This window comes from Pelophylax lessonae (genome assembly GCF_965119305.1).
Source record: "Pelophylax lessonae genome assembly, chromosome: 2".
In the NCBI taxonomy this organism is placed as follows: domain Eukaryota; kingdom Metazoa; phylum Chordata; class Amphibia; order Anura; family Ranidae; genus Pelophylax; species Pelophylax lessonae.
This window is the reverse complement of record NC_138769.1, coordinates 602,049,893-602,073,678: the sequence shown is the minus strand read 5'-3', so window position 1 is coordinate 602,073,678 and position 23,786 is coordinate 602,049,893. Positions and strand designations below refer to the sequence as shown.

Here is a 23,786-nt window from a genome sequence, read left to right as displayed (position 1 = left end):
TACTCATCGGGTAAGTATGGTATCCTCAGGTGACAAGTATAGGAGTTCTCCACCTTGGGCCTCAGGAGATCATTAGGCAAGTATAAGAATTGCTTAACTGGGGTCTTCAGGAGATCATGGGGGACGTATGGGAAAGCTCCACCTTATTCCTCAGGGGATCACCTGGGAGGTATGGGAGTGCTTCACTGTGCTACTCAGGGGATCACCTGGGTAGTATGGGAGTTTTCTGCCCTGGTCCTGATGTGATTATCAAGGAATACAGAAGTGCTCCACCCTGGTCCCAGAAGAATAGCGGAAAAGTATTGGAGTGCTTAAATAGGGTTCTCCACCACTCCACCAATCAACTGTTTAATTAGGTTTCCGCTAAGAAGCACAATTCTCTCACAACTTTAACTATTTTCCACCAGTTTTTGATTGCAACCTACTACTATCATATAGACAAAAAATGCAGTGCTCATAGAATAACATATGGTGTAAATGAATATATGAAAGTCCACTTCAAGCTGTCGAAATGAGTTGTATAGCCCCCCCTGATGACGCAGTTGGCTGCGAAACATGTAGGCGGAGCTTCAGCATGGTTCGACGTCACAAGCTGGAAGTGCTTTACTGCTACAGTGGTTTTATTGATTCAAGGCTGTTTTATGATGATGTATCTGGTGAGTGCATTTTACTTTCAATAAACATACACCTGTGAAAACGTACTTCACCATGGTCTTCCCCCTGTTTTTTTACTTTTGGGAGTGACTGTGCCTGGCTACTTCTACTTTGGGATCCGACATTTGAATTGGGAGCACCTATTGGAAGGCTTTCAGGGTCGATTATCAAGCTTTATAACAACAAGCGTTGTGTGACCATTGTGAGAGCGGTGGTCATACCCATCTGGTAAGAGGCCAGCAGGCTACTTTGTGTGTGGTGGAGGTCTTCACTGTCCCTGTGATTTCATAGACGGATTGTCACACGTTAAGGGTGTTGTCGATGGACTATACAACTCATTTCGACAGCTTGAAGTGGACTTTCATATATTCATTTACACCATATGTTATTCTATGAGTGCTGCATTTTTTGTCTATAGTTTTTTATCACATTGTGGTTAATGCTGGCTGCTAATCTTTGAGAGCGCGGATATTCAACAATTTTATTAACCTACTACTATCAGCTTCCATCAGCACTGTGAAATTATTTAAAATTCTGGTGGTAATTTTCCGTTTGCTTATCTTTGCAATAGAAAGCTTATTGAAAATGGTTGAAACTGCCTGAATATTACTAAGTGTGGACAGCATTATGCATTGTTGTTTTCAATCAGCTTTCAACCAAATACATTTCTGGATTTAAAGCAAACAAAAAATTTAGTTATGCAAATTAATCTGAAATGGAGGTTAACAGAATCACCTTTCACCTTATTTTCAATGATTTGATTGCTAGAAGCTAGGAAGCCAGTATTGTTGAAATCTGATAGAAAGCCACCATTTTCCACAACTAGTGATATTAGGGAAGAGACACAAATGCCAGGAACAAGGTGGCAGGCTGTCGACAGCAACAGGCGTAAAGTCCCATATACACGGGCCGAATGTCGGGAGACATTTGACCCGTGTTTATGTCGGACGAGCATGCTGGAAAACCAGCAGCCGACCGACTCCCGACCAGCGCCCTCAGCCAATGGCAGAGAGCACTGATCGGAGTGTTCTGGCAAGGAGGCCGCCCCCCTGTCAGAACACAACAGCTCAGCGGGGGAGATCATTGACTAACTTTGGAATGTTAGTACAGTGAATCCAACCGCAGCTGTCAGTTTGTTTTTCTGTCCCGCTGTGTAGTGTGTACCAGGCTTAAGGCAGGAAGCTGGTATGAGCTTGCTGATACAATGCAACCCCCCAGTGAGCTCCAACCAGACATTTCATTAGGGTCGCAGTTATGGACACCCATGACTTGCCTCTAGTATTTTTTTTGACAGACTCCTTCTGCAGGCTCTGCCCTTTATATTTAATATATATTATATAAAAGGCAATGCACATGTGGTGGTCCTCTAAAAACAGCTGCAGCTATAGCTAAATTACAGTATTCATTGTTCCTAAAAGAACATTCACAAATGCATAAGAAAAAATTTAGACTTTGCTAGAACTGAAGTTACTCTGTTTTCAGTAGAGGATTTTTTTTCTATATGTATGCCAATACAGTAGAGGTCCACAGAGTGCGGCGAGCCTCTTCTCCTCTTGTGGGAGAGTACAGAAGACAAATTAGGCATGCAGTTTTAAATATCTACATTTCATTTTGTAAAAACATTTGTGAATGTTACAAGATGACACTTCATATGGGATCACTTTAAATTTAAACTACAGTGGTCCTTTAAATTGAGTTCCACAGGGACTGAACCACTCCTACTTAACAGTAATATTTTAAAGACCTGGCGTGGGTCCTCGATGACAGGAGGTAATCTGTGAGATTAAACCACACCACCCCCTGTAGCTGTACAGTGAAAAGCAGTAACATTTCATTCAGTGCCCATTAACTCCCATTAATAAGCAAGGATTCATCATTTAGTAGTCTTTGTCTGCTTTGGTGTGCAGGCTTTTATTCCCAGTGCTTCCAACCTTTTGATCCCCTGCTAGGTGAGCGAAGGGTTGTGTATGTGTTGTCATTGGGTGAGAAATGAAGGATGTGTGGGTTTGGGGGTGTGGCTCAGTCTATTCACATATTATGTATTATATTTATAGATAATATTTATATAAATATTTCCTTTATATACAATCAGGAGGTATCTTTACTCTGGAATCATGAAGTCGTTGCAGTCAGCGAATGGTCAAGTTCGGCGCTGTCGCAGTCAGAGTCGTCGTACAGAACGACATTCTGTGGACACAAAGAAAAATTACCATTTACAACAGGAATTCATATTTAATTTAATGTATAAAAGGAGATGCTTACAACTCAACTAGACATTTCTATCAACCTCTATAGAGAAAGACTGGGTGCTGAATTCAGCTGATTTCCAGGTAGTACAGAATATATGTATTTACTATATTTATGTAGAGTTGACATATTAGCTATTTACAGAATATTCAGACCTGAATACATCTTTGCCTAAATACAGCCTCCAATTGAATGTTCTTACTATAATTATATTAGTACACACTCTAGAAATTAATTCTCATTTGAGAGAAAAACAAAGTACACAAGTACAGGAAAAACATATAAACTATAAAAGTCTTTTTCAACCCATTTAGCCACAATCGGCTGATTCTGGGTCAGAGTAGAGCACAAGTGCACTCCTGTGACCCACAAGAGAAGTATAATCAAAAAAGCTTTGGCCATATTTCTCTTTTAATGGGCATGATTCGTCTGCTTTAAACTGATCACCATCACTAAACAACCAGCTTTATGTATCCAATAGGCCCCTGGCTGTCAATGTTATAGAAGCGGGCTGTGGATGTTCCTTTTTTTTTTCTTTGAGATCCCATTTAATTTTCTTACAGCATCCTATGATTTCTAGTTATAGTACAAGAGAACTGCCAAAAATATGTAATTCTATATTGTCAGTCTTTTGATCTGGGAGAGTAACAACAAGCTGTTCACAGTACCCTTAATATCCTGCAGCCAATAAAATCACCACCTAGGGTGCTGAAACTCAGATCCTTTCAGTCTCTGGATCCTCTTAGTGCTGCAGCTGCATAGCATACCAGTTGTTGAGCTATTATATTCACTCTACTCTACTCCGGGTAGCATGCTCCCTGTAAACACATGTATGGAGCAATAGAGCCTTATTGCTTCCTAGTGCTGGCCCTCCCTCTACCAGTCACAAAGCCAAGCTAGTAGGAGAATACAGGAGGCTAACAATATGAAATCTAGTACTTGCATCCATTTTATATTACTGCATTAACCAATGTTTTTATATCTGCATGAAATTCAGCATTATATCCATGGATCATTTCACCATACTTTTTTTTTTTTCCTATAGCTCACCTCTGCTGCTGTTTGTTCATTGCTAAGCTGTGACTTCACCTTCTGCACTGCAGCTTCTTTTTCAGACAGGCCATCAGACTGGGTCAGGAGATCCAATGGAGGCTCTGAGCTTTGAGACGCGAGGTCTTCTGAACGCTCATCTGGACGTTCATCTGTGTTGGTGCTGAGCACATCAGGGGTGACACTGTGAGAGAGGTCTGTAGTGTTCCCTTCTTCCCCATCTGATAGGTTTTCTGAACTTGGAGACTGATGCTGGGACATCCCTGCTTGCCACCTGTGCAGGACCATGAAACAATCAATATACTTAACTAAGCAGGACACTTTAGGTTTTACAACATGTTCACCATATCTCTGAAGATATGAAAAAAAAAACAGGAAAACGAGCAAAAATCTGAAAGAAGAATTTGCTTGACATATCACATCTAAGCAGACCTGGAACAGGTTCTGCTCCTATAATGTATGTAGTAGGAGCCTATCATCTTCTGTGTACTCATGATGTTTAGAAGGAGCAGGCACAGACATAACATTGTTTAAAGTGCCAGGTCCTGGTCTGTGTAATACCTGCTTCCCTAATCCAATGTTGGCAGAAATGTTAATTAGGTTTATAAATTCTAGAAGCTCCTTATATGAAAACTGCTTTTATTCAATAATATTTAACATGTCAAGTTGTCATGTATCGATGCCAAAAGCCAGTACAGAAAAGTCAGCTGAGGAAGAGGAAGGTCCCTTAAAACGAGTCCCCTTGACCCTGGACTCTAGGTGGATATTACCATCTATCGGCCACTGACACCGGGAACGAGGAAGCCACAGCACTACACATGCGTACTGGGCTCTCAGAGCCATTTTCCCATTAACAGCCAGTGGCACAGAGATCCAGACTTTGTGTCTATAGCTGCTCATCATCCATCCAGTTGCACTCTTTTAGGACTGTGCCTCCCCCTCCTATACATACGTGTGGTTTTTATACTTTAGTATTCATTTTTAACTTATTGTAAATAAACCTTGGAACTTACTACACCTGAGTGTCTTAAACACTATGTATTTAAAGCAGAGGTGTCAGTGGCATGTATTTACAAATCTATGTGGAAGCCACACTGCCTCATCAAGCTCCCTCTGCACAGCATGGTATCTGTCAGTGGGTGTCATGCACAGCTATAAATGAATTAAAGACAGGTAATACTAACCAACAAGAAACAACCTGCTTAACTGCTGAGCAGATGCAACAACTGACTAAAGCCCTCCAGGGCTCTTTGAAGGTATAAAGGTACAACAGCAAGTGAACCTGTCTCTACAGCAGCAGATACAGGCCCTGATAGAGGGACAGATGGTGGCACGAGCTGATGTCTACTCCGCACCAGCTCTTGCAGAGCACATTACGGAAACTGTCTCTGGAGAAGATATTGAAGCCTGCTTCTGTAGCTTTGAGAGGGTTGCTTAATGTAAGATACTGCCGTGGGGATGTGCTAGCACCCTTTTAAAGTGGAAGCAAACTTCCATCTTTTGCTTTTACCGAAAGGTAATATTAACCTATAATAAGGCTTACCTATACGTAAGTGTAAATATCTTGTGCATTGTTTAGGAGATATTTACATTACATGCAGCCAGTGACATTACTGGCGCATGCATTTTGAAGGAATGGCCACCCGTGGCATTCCTTCAGAGCCCTGTGCTGTGAACAGTGGCTCCTGCACGTCATTGCGGCTCTGGCCAGTCACAGAGCCATAGTCCGCGAACCCGGAAACAAGATGGGTGAAGATGGGAGCCCCTGCAACGCTGACTTCTCGGCACAGGAGGGTTTGTTTTAAGCTAAGTTTAACATAATGTGCTAGTATGCAATACATACTAGCATATTATGGCTGTACCTTTCAGGTTCACAAAAAAAAAAAAGCCTAGCGGTGTACAACCACTTTAGGAGAAGAGCCCCAAAAAGCTGGCCATACATTATACAATTTTCCTATTCAATTTAATTTCGATGTACCTTGAACTATGCAGTGAAAGGGACTGCCTGCTGATTACATACAAACTGAAAGTGTTTAGGTTTGATCTAATATTATATGGTTTTGGTAAATCTAATAGAAAACTGATGGACAGCCACTCATAGGCTGTATATTGGCAAATTCTGCTACTTCCCATAGGTCTGAGCACAGGGTGAGAGTATGTGAGGTGCTAGCTGGCTGTGAATAGTGTATATGTGTCATATTTCATTTGATTAATAATTAGTAGACATTATTATTCTAAATTGTGTATTGTGTATGTGCATGGAGTCTTGAATTATTGTGCTTGTTGTATTGTGCTTTTACTTAGTAATACAGCAATTTGTTTCTGGTTCCTTTATGTTATAGGAAGTCTATTAGTTAGTTAGATCCCTAAACTCTAAAGATTATTGAATAAAATGCACTTTTTGATAGCCACTATGGGAAAAGCCTATTTCCTGACAGACTCCATGGCAGCATACGTATCGGGTTTGGCCCCGCCTCCAAACCTACCCATAGGACCTCACTCCCATAAATCTTTGCTCCTGTTCAGCACACGTGTTCTTTTTTTGTCCTCCAAAGGATTACCTGATATCCTACCTGAAGATGGATTCCGGGTGATGGATGGCTCTACCAGTCGGGATGGAGCTCTCCAATAAGCCCCAGCTGCTGCGGGGTATGGAGTAGGGGCGAAGATGTATGCAGCCTTGGCCAAAAAGCCCAGCTGCTGCGGGTGGCCGGTACCCTAAGAATGAGACAAGTCCGGTGTGTGCATCCATCCCTGGTGATCTGCGGTCCGTGAGTACAAAGTCCTCCATGGCAGCTATTTTGTTTATATTATTGCTTGCTCGTGCCTTTATGTCTTACCTGGTTTTTCTCCTGCCTTCCCTGGTGGCTAGTGGTCCGGGGCCGGTCAGCGATTCACTTCCTGACCGGCCTCCGGTGCGCGCTACTGCGCATGTGCGGCGCCTCGGGAACGAGGCTTGGTTCTCGCGCATGCGCAGTGTAAGCACGGCGCATGCGCAGTAAGCTGGCGTCGGTGGCGATCGCTGATGACGTCACCAGGCGCCATATTTAAACCCCAGAGCTGTCAGCAGTGTTGTGTTTGTACACACTGCTGATACTGGGTGTTACACATACGAAAATCGTTTGTTTTTGTGGTCATTTTGATGTGCGCTGCCGCTCTGCCTGCTAACCTTGGTTCCTGGTGAGTACTGGCCCCAGTTTGGGAGCAACCCCCCCCCCCCCCCCCCGCTTTGCTGGTTTTTCTGACATGCTGTCCGGCTCATTCTTGTAGGTCAGCATCAGAATGGAAGCTACTTTGCCCTCCGGTGGTCAGCCCGCCCCTAACAGGTATTTGGGGCTTCTTGGTGGGGTTGTGGGTTATAGGGGGTGGGGGTAGGAACTCAAGTGTTCCTAGCTTCCTGTCTGTGTTTTCTGTTTTTTCTCTTGTTCACAGCCCTCCTCGTTCAGAGACTAGGCACTCTTCTCAAAGAAGTGAAAGGCGCTCAAGCTCTCGCCACCGGCACTCTACTGGAAAGTCCCGTTCGGGCTCACATCATCGTAAAGCGTCCACTTCAGCCAGCCACGCACAGAGACCTGACAAAGCAGGTTGCAGGGGCTGTGGCGCTAGTGTCCCGGAGAGGAAGCTTTTCTGTGACAGATGTTTCTCCCAGGCTGCGGGAGAAAGGGATACTTCCGATCAACGCATTGAGGCTTTGGTCAAGAGAGTGGTAAAGGACTCTTTGGCAGAGTTGGGTGTCAGTCGTTCTCAAGACACTGCAACGGCTTCCCCAAGCCCTTCCCCTGTAGCACTACAGGTACAGGAAGATTTCGAGTCGGCCCACACAAGCCATCAGTCGATGCTCTTGTCGGGTAGCGACTCTGAAGATGAAGATCCCTGCTTGGGTTTTGAATATACCTTGGTGCCTTCCCTGGTTAAAGCGGTCAGAGAGACCTTAAATTGGGAAGAGTCAGCTGTTCCCCCTCCCAAGCAGAAGAAGTACTTTAAACAGCTCAATAAGGAGCGTGTTAATTTTCCCTTCCTGGGAGAGTTGGGTGAAATCATCTTGGAGGAGTGGAAAAAGGTGGAACGAAAGAATTCCTTAGTATCCAAGATGGCTAAACTTTACCCCTTCAAAGAGGATGATGTGAAACATCTTGAGTCTCCTCCCCTAGTTGACGCAGCAGTCATGAGACTGGTCAAGCACGTGACCCTTCCCTTAGAGGATACGGTCTCATTTAAAGACCCGTTGGATCGAAGGATGGACTCTGATTTGAAGAGAATCTACCTTACAGCAGGTATGGCCTGTAAACCAGTCCTGGCTTTGGCTGCTCTATCCAAAGCCATGGAGTCTTGGGCTGATGTGGTAGACGAATCGGTCAGATCGGTTTCGGAGGAGGTGGCCAGAAGCGCTCCAATCCAGGAGCTTAGGCTGGGCGCGTCGTTCCTTGGGGAGGCTTCCATAGACTTGATCCGTCTATTGGCAAGAGTTATGCTGTCCTCGGTCACAGCTAAGAGAGCTCTTTGGCTCCGCCCTTGGGTTGCGGATCCGGCATCAAAGCAAGTTTGGTGCCGTATTCCCTTTGAGGGGTCCTCCCTTTTCGGGAATAAACTTGACGAGGTAAGTCTGGGTTTCTTCCCCAGGATCGGCGCCAGTTCAACGTCAAGAAAGGACAGCCTACCAGAAAATTTGTGCCTGACCGGGCCAGGGAAGCTCGTTCTTATAGACCTGGTCGGGAGTTCAACCGGAACTGGAGATCCAGACAGTCTTCCAGGAAGACGACAAAGAACGTCTCCTCGGGGGACCGTGAGCCCACTAAGTCCTTTTGAAGGTGGGCCCGCTCAGACATGTCGGGTGGGTGCGCGTCTACGCTCCTTCCGACATGTCTGGGCGGCTTCGATTCAGGACCCCTGGGCCGTCAGGACGGTGTCTTCAGGCCACAAGTGGGTCTTCAAGGAGAGGCCAGGCTCAAGGTTCCTGCCTACTGCCATACCATGCCTAGAAGAAAGGCGTCAGATTTTGTTTTCTTACGTCGAAGCTCTCATTGCTCAAGGGGCTGTCATCTCCGTTCCAGAGTCCGAGCGAGGCCAAGGAATATATTCTCCGCTCTTTCTGGTCCAAAAGAAGAACGGATCATGGAGACCAGTAATAGATTTGACCTTCTTGAACAAATTCATAAAAAAAGAAAGGTTCAAAATGGAGACCCTGTTGTCCATACAGCAGTCAGTCCAGCCGGCAGATTGGATGGTGTCCATCGACTTGAAAGACGCCTACTTTCATGTCCCTGTGGACGAAGATTTTCAAAGGTTTCTCCGGTTCGAAGTGGGAGGATTACATCTTCAGTTTATCTGTCTCCCATTCGGGCTCTCAACATCTCCACGGACCTTTTCAAAAATCTTATTGGCCGTGGTAGCCCTACTGAGATTGAAAGGTATCCGTCTTCACCACTATTTGGACGATCTACTCCTGTTGTCCCAAGACAGAGACCAACTATTAGTTCATCTGGAGCAGGTCGTGTCCACTCTCCAGAAGTTTGGTTGGTTACTCAACAAGGAGAAGAGTCACCTGATTCCAACTCAGTCCCTGATCTACTTGGGCGCTCTGTTCGACACAGAGAAGGCGACTATCTCTCTTCCAGAGGAAAAGATAGGGACTCTTCGAGACAGGATTCGCTTTGCCCTCTCATCCTCTCATCTGCAGGCACGTCAATGCCTGAAGGTGATCGGGACTATGGTCGCAGTAGTCCCCATGGTGAAGTGGGCCCTGTGGAGGATGAGACCCTTTCAGAAGGGATTCCTTCAGCAATGGGATACGTGGCATCTGGATCAACGCATCTTCTTAACCCCTTCAATGAGAGCGAGTCTCCCCTGGTGGTTATGCAGAGACCACCTGCTGAACTGCCACTCTCTGAGGCCAGCTCCGTGGGTAGTGGTTACCTCGGACGCCAGCAACATAGGCTGGGGTGCCCACTGTCTGTCGGAGGTGGCACAGGGCAGGTGGGAGTTTTCCACTCGAGGAATAGTATCCAACATACTAGAACTCCGAGCAGCATTCCAAGCTCTTCGAGCATTTGCTCACCTGACAAAAGACCAACCTGTCATGCTGCGCCTGGACAACACCTCAGCAGTGGCATACATCAGGAAACAAGGGGGAACACGCAGCTGGTCCCTATTGAGGGAAGTGGAGCCGATTATGTCCTGGGCACAGAAAAATCTCTCGAATCTTTCAGCGGTTTATGTTCCAGGAGTCCAGAATGTCAAAGCAGACTTCTTGTCCAGAGTGGATCTGGACAACAACGAGTGGTCCCTTCACAAGGAAACGTTCAACTGGATCCTAACATTGGGGCTTTCTCCAGAGGTAGACCTCTTCGCCTCCCCCTGCAATCACAAACTGCCGAAGTACTACTCAAGATTCAGAGATCCACAAGCATCAGGGATAGATGCACTCTCGGATCAGTGGAGATTCCACAGGGCATACGCCTTCCCACCAATTCCGATTGTGTTGCAGTTCCTTCGGAGACTCAGGTCGGAGCCAGTGGAGGTAGTGGCGGTGATTCCCTTCTGGCCGAACAGGCCATGGTTTCCCCTTCTGACACTACTCAGTGTCCGAGACCCAATCTCGCTACCCTTCAGACCGGATCTGTTGTCCCAGGGGTCTGTACTCCATCCGTGCCCAGACCGTTTACATCTCAGGGTCTGGATGTTGAGAGGAGGAGGTTACAGGCTTTAGGCTGTCCAGAAACGGCAATCTCGACATTACTTAGTGCTAGAAGAAGCTCAACGAACAGGGTGTATCAGAGAATCTGGGAAAAATTTTCTGCACAACTGAATACAAGGCCTGATCCTCAATCTTCAATTAAGATCCAGGATGTATTGAGCTTTCTCCAATCAGGACTGGATTTGCCTCTATCAGTGAGTTCGCTCAGAGTCCAGGTCTCGGCTATTTCCGCTTTTACAGGGATCTCCTGGGCCACTCATGCCCTAATTCGTCAGTTCTTCCAAGGGGCAGTGAGAATCAGACCTCAGAGAAAACCCAGGTTTCCCATGTGGGATCTGCCACTAGTTCTGGATTTCCTGGCGAGTCAGATTCAAGACATGTCTGATTCCTTGACCATAAGAGAGCTTACACTGATAACAGTGTTTCTGGTAGCTATAACCTCAGCAAAAAGAGTGTCGGAAATTGGGTCCTTTGGGACACAAGAGCCTTTCTTAACCTTTTTTCCTGACAGAGTGGTGCTCATCCCCATGCTGGATGCGAGACCAAAAAGGACCTCTGTCTTCCATGAAAACATAGAAACAGTATTACCAACCTTTAGACAGGAAGAGGAAGAATCTTCGGTTCCTCCGCTGGATGTTGGAGAGTGTATTAAGAAATATTTAGATGCCACTTCCTCTTTCAGAAAATCAGAACATCTCTTTGTTACCTTCTATGGAAAAAACAAAGGTTCAAGAGCCTCGACGAGATCCATTTCCTCTTGGATCATCCAGACCATCCAGTGGGCTTATAGGGCTAAGGGCTTGACCCCTCCAGCAGTAGTTACAGCTCATTCGACGCGGAGCATCTCTACCTCCTGGGCAGTATCCAGACATGTGGCTCCTGAAGTCATTTGCAGAGCAGCGTCGTGGTCCTCTATTAACACTTTCTTATCCCATTACTGTGTTGAGCCAGCGGCTCTTTCTTCTGTGAATTTCGGTTTGCAAGTCCTGTCTGTTTGACAAAATGCATTAAACTTTTCTGTTCAGCACCTGCCCACCCTGTGTGTACGGCGAGTTATTTCCCGATACGTATGCTGCCATGGAGTCTGTCAGGAAAACGGAAAATTTATATCAAATACTTACCGTAATTTTCCTTTCCTGATGGACTCCATGGCAGCAGGAGTTCCCTCCCGGATTTCTGTGGAGGATAGTTACAGAACACGTGTGCTGAACAGGAGCAAAGATTTATGGGAGTGAGGTCCTATGGGTAGGTTTGGAGGCGGGGCCAAACCCGATACGTATGCTGCCATGGAGTCCATCAGGAAAGGAAAATTACGGTAAGTATTTGATATAAATTTTCCGTTATATCTGTATATGAAATAGGGTGCTAAAATGATGGCACAATGAGGTTAATTTACTAAAGGCAAATAGACTGTGCACTTTGCAAGTGAAGTTGCTTTAGAGCTTAGTAAATGAAGTGAAGCTTCACTTTGCAAAGACTACAAATCACATGCAAGGAAAATAAAAAAAACAGCATTTTTGCTTGCACATGATTGGATGATGGAAGTCAGTGGAACTTCCCCTCATTTACTAAGCTCTGGGGCAACTGCACTTGCAAAGTGCGCAGTCTATTTGCCTTTAGTAAATCAACCCCAATAAGTATGTAAAAATTTGTCATACAAAAACTACTATATTGGCACACTTTAGGTGGAATGCCCAGAAGAGTGGGGAAAAATCCAAACCTCTGGCTTGTTTTTACCACCTTTCAAGACCATGATCACTTACCTTTGTTTCCTCTCCATCTCCAGCTCACTGTCCACCTCGCCTTCTTCCTCTTCAGAGGACACACCTCGCTTCTGACAAACAAACAAATTGTTTAGAATTACATTTCCGTGTTGTCTACAGACATTAGTATGAGGCTCCATAGATACAAGTGTCAAAAGAAAAGACCTCATGCCCACATAGTGTATCTCTAATGTTGGGCCTTTGAGAAGGTACACATAGTAATGGTACCTGAAGTATCATATGGGCGTTGGCACTGTGGTGTGTCAGTTGCACTGATGGTATCCATCTGTTGGATCCTTCAGGAGTGTAAACATTGGAGATGTGCCACATGCTGGGGACTTGCTATTTTTCCCATCTCTCTTTTTTCACATCAATAACAGAATAATAACAGGGGTTTTTTTTTTTCACTTTATCTTGTATGTCACCTTCCTTTTTTTTACCTTATGGGTTATTTTTGTTTTCTCAGTTTCATAGCGACTTTTCCCCACATCTGGGATCTTCCAGTGATTGGCCTTGCCCCCCCCCCCACAACTCCCAGAAAGGACGGTGTGGACCAGTTGGCATTTCCCTGAACCATAAGTACACCTTTGGAATTTCCCCCTTTTTTTTCTTCTCTAAAGACCTGATTTCTCCTTGCCGATATATGAGCTTTTATTTCTCCTGAAGAAGCGAGTGTTGTCTCACGAAACTCGTTGAGACATAATGTACAAGAACGAGAAAGCAGTATATATAATTTGCCGCAAAAGGTGTCTAGTTGCCTCCATCCCTATATATATATATGTAAAAAACACAAAAGGGGTGTGGGACTTTAATTGAGGTCAACTGGACATAAGAGTTTATTAAATAAATACATGTAATATAAGAAAAATGTTACATAGGCACATTCAGAGATAAAGCACACAGTCGATAAAACAATACATTTTGAATCCAAAACAAATACAATATTTTTAGGACCAAACATGGATCACCCAAGAATATAATGAATACAATACGACATCAGATCTCTGTATGCACACAATCTTTAAATATATCACAATTCAATGAAACATCTGAGTATTTGTAGGCTTGACGCGTTTCATGGACGGTTTGCATGGCGCTGGCGTGGACCTACTCCGGCGCCTTGGGCCACACGGCCTGGACTGGATCAGCGATTACCTTCACTTACACTCTTCATATTCTGGAATTTCTGGCAATACCTTTTCACAAAGCCTCACTATCTCTGCCTACTATGCACGTTTACTGATCACCTTGTCACTTTGACTTTACTAGCGCATGCCTTGCTGTGGTCACCCCTTTTTATGCATTAATCGTCACTCTTATTCCAGCACTCCCTCTTTGGCACCCCCCCCCACACCTTTTTATTAGGGGATTCGCTTCTTTTTCTTCTCTCACTTCCAGTCCACTTTCTTTCCCTTTCGACCCACTTTGGTCTTCACATGCATCTCTCATATGCACTTCATTTGTTATCTCTTATTTGGATATTTTTCTTGGTGGTTTCTTCTTAGGCACTTTCCCTGGGCTCACTCGTCTGATTATATACACTTCATTATTTACTTGTATTTCAAGATTGATTCTCCCAGTATATTTATTTAATTAATTTATATATACACTTTCAGACTGCGTTTGGTGCCAATGTGCCTTCATTATCACTTCCTGGAGTGATACCCTTGGAGCTTCTTAATTTGCCTTTCACTCCATCTATGGTCCTCTCTTCTCTGTTGCCCCAGTGTGCTGGATGTTATCCATGCCTCAGCCCCGGGTCAGGCATTCCCTGGATCGACTTCGGTCTCTTTTTCCTATACTGGATTGCTCGTGGATCTATGACACTGCTTTAGGTAGTGTTCATTCCATTATATCCCCCATTATAGTTCATGATTTTATACAAGTATATTATTATAACCCATACTCTCATTTTTAGACATACAATTTACATTCAAGCTCCTGATGAATGGACAGAGGTCCATGAAACGCATCGAGCCTACAAATACTCAGACGTTTCAATAAATTGTGATATATTTAAAGATTGTGTGCATACAGAGATCTGATGTCTTATTGTATTCATTATATTCTTAAATGATCCATGTTTGGTCCTAGAAATGTTGTATTTATTTTGGATTCACTATGTATCATTTTATCGACTGTGTGCTTTATCTCTGGATGTGCCTATGTAACATTGTTCTTATATTACATGTATTTATTTAATAAACTCTTATGTCCAGTTGACCTCAATTAAAGTCCCATACTCCTTTTGTTGTTTTTACACATAATGTACAAGAACTTCACTCTTATGAACTAAAAGTCATATTGTAATGTTCTAAATTTTAGATTTTTAATTTTTCAGGTTATGTATTTTGAATACATTTTATTTTTTATTAATTTCATTGTGTCTCTCAAAGTCCCTTGGGCATTGTTGTTTTTTCTTTTTTTTTTTTATACCAGAATACTGTTTAGGGGCTGAGACACATTATCCTAATACACACCAGCTACTATATGTGACAACTTCAAGACTCCTCACTGTTCCACCCAGACACAACTAACATACACGCAGCCACTCTCACATCCCAGTAAACGCCCACCCTTTCTTGCTTACTTATTTAAGGGTCAGAGAACTGCAACCTTCCCAAACAACATCCCATGTTATGGAACTGCAGTTTGAAATATAAATACCTGGCTTCTAGTTACAGCAGCTCTGTAGAGCATTGCTGCTGGCGTCAGATGTTGTCCACCTCTAGCTGCTCTTCCCCCAGAGGTTCTTCCTGAGGGGGAGTCAGGGCTTGGTGGTCCAGGTAGTGAACGGACTGGAGAACATTCTGCACTTTGACTGCTTCTACGAGCCTCTGCTTCCAAAGGGGTACAAAGCAGGTCAGGACTGGAAGAAGATAAGGGGTGTGGGTCACGAGGGGGTGGCTGACTCTGTGGCGTTGGCTCTGGAGTCACTGCTGCCCTTAGGTTGACCATCTCTTTTGCTTTACGATAACGAGGCTTTCCCCGACGACCACGTCCTGGAGAAGGTGGCAGTTTCTGGCAACCAGATGGTGTTGAGGGGGACAAGACAGAGTCTTTGGACACTTCAGATTTCAAAATATCAGGCCTGGAAATAAAACAAAAAAAAAAATAATAATATTGCCTTAACTAATGTTTCACTTCTCCAGATTACTGCTACAAAAAATGTCTGATGCAAACTGAGAGAGAAATCTTAGGCTCCACTCACACCCAGACGTCCCGCTTTTGCAGCGATTTGGAATCACTGGCAGAATTGTGCAGATTCATCTAGGTGTGAATGGAGCCCTACTGATGATTCCATTAAAAATTAGAACCCACATGGTTGGGTACATGTTTCGTCATTGTCTGCAGTATGTAGGTCAGAAAACAATGCAGCAATGCCCACCAAAATCCAACAGAGATTGTAAAAATATACCAGACTTATATATGTTTTTGGCTGAATTGGGAAATTTCAGCTGACTTGCTTAAGCCACCATTGCCAATGGAACAAGTTATCTGATCTTATAGGATAATTTCGGCTGGTATGTTGTTATTGTTACTGCATATTATTAAATCCATAATAATGGCAGACATGATGTAGGAAAGTAATGCATGCCTATTCAAGACAGGAAAAACATCTTTCTGTAGTTGGATCATAGCATTAGCCCCATCATTCATCTATAGGAGCCTTAAATTGTACTTTTGCTGGGAAAAGAAAATAAGATGAGTGCTGAATAGAGGTCACCCCATGGTGTTATATCATACCTTTATTTTTAGAAAAATCTTTCTGATAGCACTGTCAGAACCTCTTTTTACCCCAAGTTCCAGTTATGAGGAAATGTGCTATGGCCCCCCCCCCCCCCATAACAGCACTCAGTGACTTAACAATCTAAGCGCAGTGGGGGAGATTTACTAAAACTGGTGCACACAGAATCTGGTGCAGCTGTGCATAGTAACCAATCAGCTTCTAAGGGCTCTTTTACACGGGCGATCCGATCAGATCCGCCTGTCAGTTTTTTAGGCGGATCTGATCGGATCCTCCATGCAGCTCTATGGGGCAGCGGGTGTCAGCGGAGACACCTCCGCTGACACCCGCTGCCATCCGCATCCGATCCTGTGCTTGAAATGAGGACGGATGGAAACCCTATTTTTCCATCCGTTCAGTAATCGGATCGGATCGGATCTGATGAGAGCGGACAAGTGGTCCGCTCTCATCCGATCCCCCATAGAGGGCAGCGGGGGCTGAGACACCTCCCTCTCCGCTCTGCAAGCAGAGCGGAGCTGTCATCCGCCCGGCTCAGCGGGGATCGCGGATCGATCCCCGCTGAGCAACACGGATCCGCCTACGGAGGCGGACCGTGTGAAAGAGCCCTAACTTCAGCTTGTTTAATTAAGCTTTGATAATAAAACCTGGAAGCTGATTGGTACATATGCACAACTGCACCAGATTCTGTGTGCACCAGTATTAGTAGATCTCCCCTGTGAGACAGACAATATTTGCAGAAGTGTTTTGGTTGGTAATAGAGATAACATGCTGATGTTTGAAATGACTGGTGGACTTTAGTCCAACTACAGAAATACATTTTGGGGTGGTTCACGCTGTTTGTGGTACTCTGTAATTAGTAACACAATCATTCAGAACGCATGTTAATACTTAAAGAAAGGGTATTTTCACATCTACTGCACTGAGGCTTGTTGTTAAAAAAATCAAATATAATCAATATATTGGATATGCTACCCAGTGGGTCCCACGGAAATACAATTTCTAGAGTTGTTACATGAGCTATTGTGTGAACAAATCTTTAGTATTATTTGAAATCACTGTGCTTTCAGCTTGAGCCCCGGTTCACACTTGTGCGTGTGCGGGGTTCGCATGTAATGTCGGAGCGCACTGCTCCGACATTACATGCGATCGGCTGTGCGGTGCGAGTTTAGCCATACAAACTGTATGGCTAAATTCGCATCGCACCCGCAGCAAACACGCACAGGAGGCATTTTTGCAGCCGCATCAGGATCGGATTGCACAGCGGTTCACACTTGTGCGATCCGATCCTGTGCGAACTGCACGATCGCACTGCGATATGCGATCAAACTGGGGGTGTCGTTAAGATTACATTGACACCCCCAGCGTATCGCATATGGCAGTGTGAACTGCCGGGGGTGCGTGTGCGATGCGGGAACAGGCTGCGAGTTCGCAGCCTTCCCGCATCGCATCGGTGTGAACCGGACCTGAGAGACAATACCAGATTCTTATCACAAGTTGGCATTACAAGGAAAATCTTTAAACGCATATCTTTATCCCATCAAAACTGAATACCTGAGGGAAGGAAAAAGGTTCCAAATAAAACAATGCGATTCCAGTTTTCTATAAGTCCCCTTACCATACCACACATACTACTGAGCCCTCTGAAATACCCCATATAGCCAGGCCACAGCATTGTTACATTTGGGCCTGCCAATGCCTATGCAATTATTGACTTTTAGAAAGTGGTATTTGCATAGGAGGTTCAAAGAAGTTCTGATGATGCTGTCAGATAATTATCCCAACAACAAAGGTATGATATGAAAACTTATGGCGACTACTATCCGGTAATTAGCTCAGCTGAACTGTTTTACTTCCAAGACAGGTTGGCTTTCCAGGAAAAAAATAAATATCCCTTGATTTATGTAGATGCATTTTAGTCCATCAAGCACTGTAAATAACTGCATGTAAGGGGTTTTCTAGATGCTTGGATGCAGTGGAAGGTAGAGACTAACATATACTAATACCCAAAGTGATATAAATCTTTCTTAGAGCTCCAGTATTCCGTGGATATGCTTTTTAATTACTGATATGTCACAAATCACATATAAGCAGAGGAATGACTTGTGGGATGACTGACCTCTTTCCATGTGGCGACAATTTCTGGGGTACATTTCTTTTCTTGATTAGTTTTTCCATAGTGCTTGATGGCCGGGGTTGCTGTCGCAGAATGGGTGGGTATTTTTTCTCAATATTCTGTTCTCTCCTGTAAATAACAGAAGCATTTCACTAGACATGCAATGCAATGTACTTCAATGAAATCTCTTGGGAGCATAACCAGCTTTCCTATAGTTTCATTTTCTACTATACTCCTGTGGAAAATTCCCTCTTTACCACTACAGATTAATTTGACATTTATTACATATAATAATATTGATAAAATTAACAAAGGTATAGGACTTACAGTATCTCACAAAAGTGAGTACACCCCTCACATTTTTGTAAATATTTTATTATATCTTTTCATGTGACAACACTGAAGAAATGACACTTTGCTCCAATGTAAAGTAGTGAGTGTAGAGCTTGTATAACAGTGTAAATTTGCTGTCCCCTCAAAATAACTCAACACAGCCATTAATGCCTAAATCGCTGGCAACAAAAGTGAGTACACCCCTAAGTAAAAATGTCCAAAATGGGCCCAATTAGCCATTTTCCCTCCCCGATGTCATGTGACTCGTTAGTGTTTCAAGGTCTCAGGTGTGAATGGGGAGCAAGTGTGTTAAATTTGGTGTTATCGTTCTTACTCTCTCTTACTGGTCACTGGAAGTTCAACATGGCACCTCATAGCAAAGAACTCCCTGAGGATCTGAAAAAAAGAATTGGTGCTCTACATAAAGATGGCCTAGGCTATATGAAGACTGCCAAGACCCTGAAACTGAGCTGCAGCACGGTAGCCAAGACCATACAGGGATTAAACCAGACAGGTTCCACTCAGAACAGGCTTCGTAATGGTCGACCAAAGAAGTTGAGTGCACGTGCTCAGCGTCATATCCAGAGGTTGTCTATGGGAATAGACGTATGAGTGCTGCCAGCATTGCTGCAGAGGTTGAAGGGGTGGGGGGTCAGCCTGTCAATGCTCAGACCATACGCACACTGCATCAAATTAGTCTGCATGGCTGTCGTCCCAGAAGGAAGCCTCTTCTAAAGATGATACACACGAAAGCCCCCAAACAGTTACTGGAACCATGTCCTGTAGTCTGATTAGACCAAGATAAACTTATTTGGTTCAGATGGTGTCAAGCGTGTGTGGCGACAACCAAGTGAGGAGTACAAAGACAAGCATGTCTTGCCTACAGTCAAGCATGGTGGTGGGAGTGTCATAGTCTGAGGCTGCATGAGTGCTGCCGGCACGGGGGAGCTACAGTTCATTGAGGGAACCATGAATGCCAACATGTACTGTGACATACTGAAGCAATGCATGATCCCCTCCATTCGGAGACTGGGCCGCAGGGCAGTATTCCAACATGATAATGAGCAGTGTTTATTAACATTTTTTCATTCAAGGCATTCTTTAAAATGTTGCACAATCTCGAGGCACCCCATTCTAAAATGTAAAAAACGAAACTAATAGTTTTGCAGAAGGTAGCAACATCCGCATGCGTAGCACAACCAACTTTTACATATACATAGTTACATAGTAGTTGAGTTTGAATAAAGACTATAGTCCACACAGTTAAACCTGTGTAGGTGTATGGCCGTAATTATTTTACATACCCCTGAATGTTCTGATCCTTGAGAAGTACGTCCAAGAGTCTTTTGAAAGTAGCCATGGTTCCCTCTGTATCTACCTTTTGTGGCAGAGAATTCAACAGTCTTGTAGCCCTAACAGTAAAGAACCCCCTGCGTTGCCTGAGGTTAAAACGCTTCTCCTCTAATCGCATTGTATGGCCTCGTGTCCTCATGCAATCCTTGCGACTGAATCGTTTTTTTTCTATGCTGAGATCACCGTTGAGGTATTTGTAAATTGCTATCATGTCCCCGCTCAGGAGTCTCTTCTCCAGGGAGAATAAATCAAGCGATTGTAAACTAAGCTCTTCATAATTAAGTTCCTCCAATCCCTTAATTAGTTTAGTTGCCCTTCTCTGGACTCTCTCCAGCTCCAACACATCCCTTCTGAGGACTGGCGACCAGAACTGGACAGAATACTCCAGATGCGGTCAGACCAGAGTTTTATAAAGTGGTAGGATTATAACTTTTAGAAGCGATTTATTCTTTCAAAGCAAACTCACCTTTGCACACTGATAACGATTAGTAATCCAATATTTCTCTTCTCCCTCAGTTTCTCTCCCTCATTAAGCTAATGTAACCCCAGTGATGACGGAGATAGGCAGGGAAGGGGCTATAAGGATGTTGTGCAGGCACCCAATGTCCTTCTTATTAACAGATGACATTATTGTTTGTTATGATGCCAGTGGCTAGAAGGTTGTAATGGTGCACAGTGAAAACCTGTGGTTTTGTGTAACTAAAAGGCAGGCTTCATTCACCTGCTGGCTTGCATACAATTTGTGGGCAATTATTAGGCATTTTGCCAAAGCACCCCTGAACAAACTTGAAGGCACCCTAGTTAAAAAAAGTCTGTCTTAGAGTAACACTGTTGCATAAATGCATCTTAGCCTTTGACATATCCAATAGATACCCATTCATCAAACAAAACTGTCAAGTTAACCGCTTGCCGACTGCTCACAGTATATTTACTGCGGCAGTCAGCCCCTCACAGGCAGAGCGACGTAGGTCTACGTCGCTAGCCTGTGAGGCTCTGGGGAGCGAGCGCGCGCGCGCCCGCGGAGGCACGCTCCCGCTCCCGCGCGGTCACGAACCCCCCGCGCGTGTGACTGGCGGACCCGATGTCCGCCGGTCACTCGGTGATCGTCGGGGGAGAGGGAGAAAGTCAGGCGGCTTGTGTAAACAAGCCACCTGTCATTCTCCTCGGTGTAAAGACACTGATCACACGGATCTACTATGTACAGCTCAAGCCACAGCCAATCACAGTAGAAAGCACGCCCCTAGGGACACACACAACATTTTTACAGTAACAGTGCATATGTATAGCACTGATTACTGTAGAAATGTCACTGGTAACCCCAAAAGTGTCAAAACTGTCAGTCAAGGGTCCGATCTGTCCGCCCCAATGTCGCAGTACCGTAAAAAAAAAATCGCAGATCGCCGCCATTACGCGTTAAAAAAAAAACAACAAAAATGACAAAAATCTTTCCCTTTGTTAGTAAACGCGATAACTTTTGCGCAAACCAATAAAAATACGCTTTTTGCGATTTTTTTCACCAAGCATATGTAGCATAAAACAAATTGGCCGAAAATGTTAAAAAAATTTGATTTTTACATTTTTTTTGGGGGAATTTCATATAAAAAAATGTGAAAAATATTGTTATTTTTGCAAAATGTACGCTCTTTTTTTGTTTATAGCGCAAAAAGTAAAAAGTGTACAGGTGATCAAATACCACCAAAAGAAAGCTCTGTTTGTGGGAAAAAAAGGACATCAAATTCGTTTAGGTACAGCGTCGCACGACCGCGCAATTGTCCGTTAAATGCACGCAGTGCCGAATCGCAAAATACCCCCTGGTCGTTTAGCAGGAAAATCCTCCGGGGCTTAAGTGGTTAAACTCATAGTATGTCATTACTTTGTAAAATATAATTTAATTTCCAAAGAAATTCAAATTGCTCTTTACCCACCTGAGAAGCTCCTTCTCCTTTAGCTCCAGTTGAAGCATAAGAGAATTCAGTTCCACATACAGTGTATTCGCCCGCTGTAACTTGCGTTCATAATGTTCTCGAATATCCAGAGCATGCCTTGAAAAAAGGTAAACATGCGATCTACATTAGGATACATAAAACTGTAAAGTATATCAAACGTGAAAAACATTTATATTTTGTGTACTGTATGGAATGGTTACACCCCTGTCAGTTTTACTTTCATTTTTTTGCCAACTGTGTCCCACTAGGAAGATTTTCATTCATTCCTGTACTGTAGACATAGGAAGAAGTGAGTACAAATCCACTTTTATATAGTTGTCACCAGATAAAGTATCTTTGCTGGAAGATTTACCACTCTTATCTGGTGATGACTCAAAAAGTTATAATTTCCCATCACTTTCTTTACTAGAGACAATAGTCACCAGGAGAAACAGATAAGTTATATCTCCCCGGGACACAGACAGTAATACAAATATGACAGGTGTGCTAACCCATCACCACTAAAAAATGTAAAAATAAAAAAACTGATTTTTGAAAAACTTGTTAGAGAATGTAACCATTGTGGTTGTGCCACCTGTTAGTCACATCAGGCATACAGTACAACGCCATCCTGTGGATGTGCTTTAGTATCTCTTGGATATTACTAGCCTTTTCTATGCATATTTTTCTCTTGTTTACAGTATATAGAGTCCTACATTCTCCATTCAGTAAGAAAAAGGAAAGAAGTAGTGTGAAGGGGGTGCGTGAAGAGAGACTGTACAGACAGGTGGTATATCTAGTGGTCAGACCTTTTTCATTCTTAGGTAGGAATGAGTCAATTATTGTGTGGACCAGGGGATCTCAATGAGATTTGAGGATTACCAGTGGAAGTACCTTGACTATATCACACCAGTGGTTTAGCCATTCAAAATGTTTTGCTACTAGACAAAGAAATATGAACAACTACAATAGCATTTCAGTTGCATGTGATCTTAATTCGTTTCTCCACCCAAATCTCCCTCTTCTTTCTCTTATATCACTTTGTACGTCTGGACTGAAGGAGCTATGTGTGCTACATACCACTGTGCAGATCACTGCTTGTATATAACAAAGGGGGGAAAAAAGATTCCCTTTAAAAAAACACCAGAGTTGCAGCACACATAGGCCCGAGGGCTCCTCTTGAATAGAACTTAAAGCAGCAGGCACCATTACTGTATGTAAACCATGTTGGAAATAGATGGCTAACTTAGCCTATCTGACTTGATTCTGTATGGGCGCATTAAAAAAAGACTGCAGGGATCAGGATTGGATACCAGCCATCTAAAAGTTAATAGGTAGTTGTAAATGTCTGTATCCCTACCTGCAATAAAGTTCAGCCATGGATAGAGCGCTTCTCAAAAGTCCCCTTTAAAGCATGGCATTAAAGTTCACCTTTCCCCAATTTTGCGGCTAAACACAGGATTAATGGAGCGAGCCATCTTACCTTGCCAATCCTCCAAACTGGTCAGGACGGTTTGAACTTACTGATTCAGTAGAGGGCGGGTGATCATACTTGTCCGTCTCCGCTCCAGCTCCTATCTACTGTGTGCCCGACAAAAGTGTCCAGATGAGGGTGACAGAACGTCCGCCAGGCTGACAGGAGATTTTAATAACTGGGTTCCCTAGGTCCTCTCTCTGCTGACCCACCTGTGCATCGTGAAGTGCACTGATCGCCGCTAGTGATGACTTGCTATCTGGGGTATTCCTCTGGGTTCACAGATCATGCGCATGTCCAATAGGGCTTACTCTTCCAAGGGTACGGTGAGGCATCTGTGACGTCAATGCGATTCGCTACGTCCACGCATAGCTTCATCGAGATAACGTGCCTCCTCTCCTATTCTTCTTAAATACAGGGCTAAGCCATGGA

At 44.0% G+C, this 23,786-nt stretch overlaps 1 protein-coding gene across 3 annotated transcripts in view; it reads right to left on the bottom strand.

The window, feature by feature from the left end:
* Positions 1 to 1,805: 1,805 nt before the first annotated feature.
* The window catches only part of MAP3K12 (mitogen-activated protein kinase kinase kinase 12), a 217,838-nt gene continuing 195,857 nt past the window's right edge, over positions 1,806 to 23,786 (bottom strand). For all 3 annotated transcript variants that reach the window (XM_082247686.1, XM_082247687.1, XM_082247688.1), the window contains 6 exons: positions 21,881 to 21,997; positions 18,273 to 18,398; positions 15,076 to 15,499; positions 12,409 to 12,479; positions 3,952 to 4,225; positions 1,806 to 2,841 (listed from right to left, as the gene is read on the bottom strand). In XM_082247686.1, the coding sequence (XP_082103812.1) occupies positions 2,767 to 2,841; positions 3,952 to 4,225; positions 12,409 to 12,479; positions 15,076 to 15,499; positions 18,273 to 18,398; positions 21,881 to 21,997 (1,087 nt within the window). In that variant the 3' untranslated portion in view covers positions 1,806 to 2,766. The remainder of the gene's footprint in view (positions 2,842 to 3,951; positions 4,226 to 12,408; positions 12,480 to 15,075; positions 15,500 to 18,272; positions 18,399 to 21,880; positions 21,998 to 23,786) is intronic.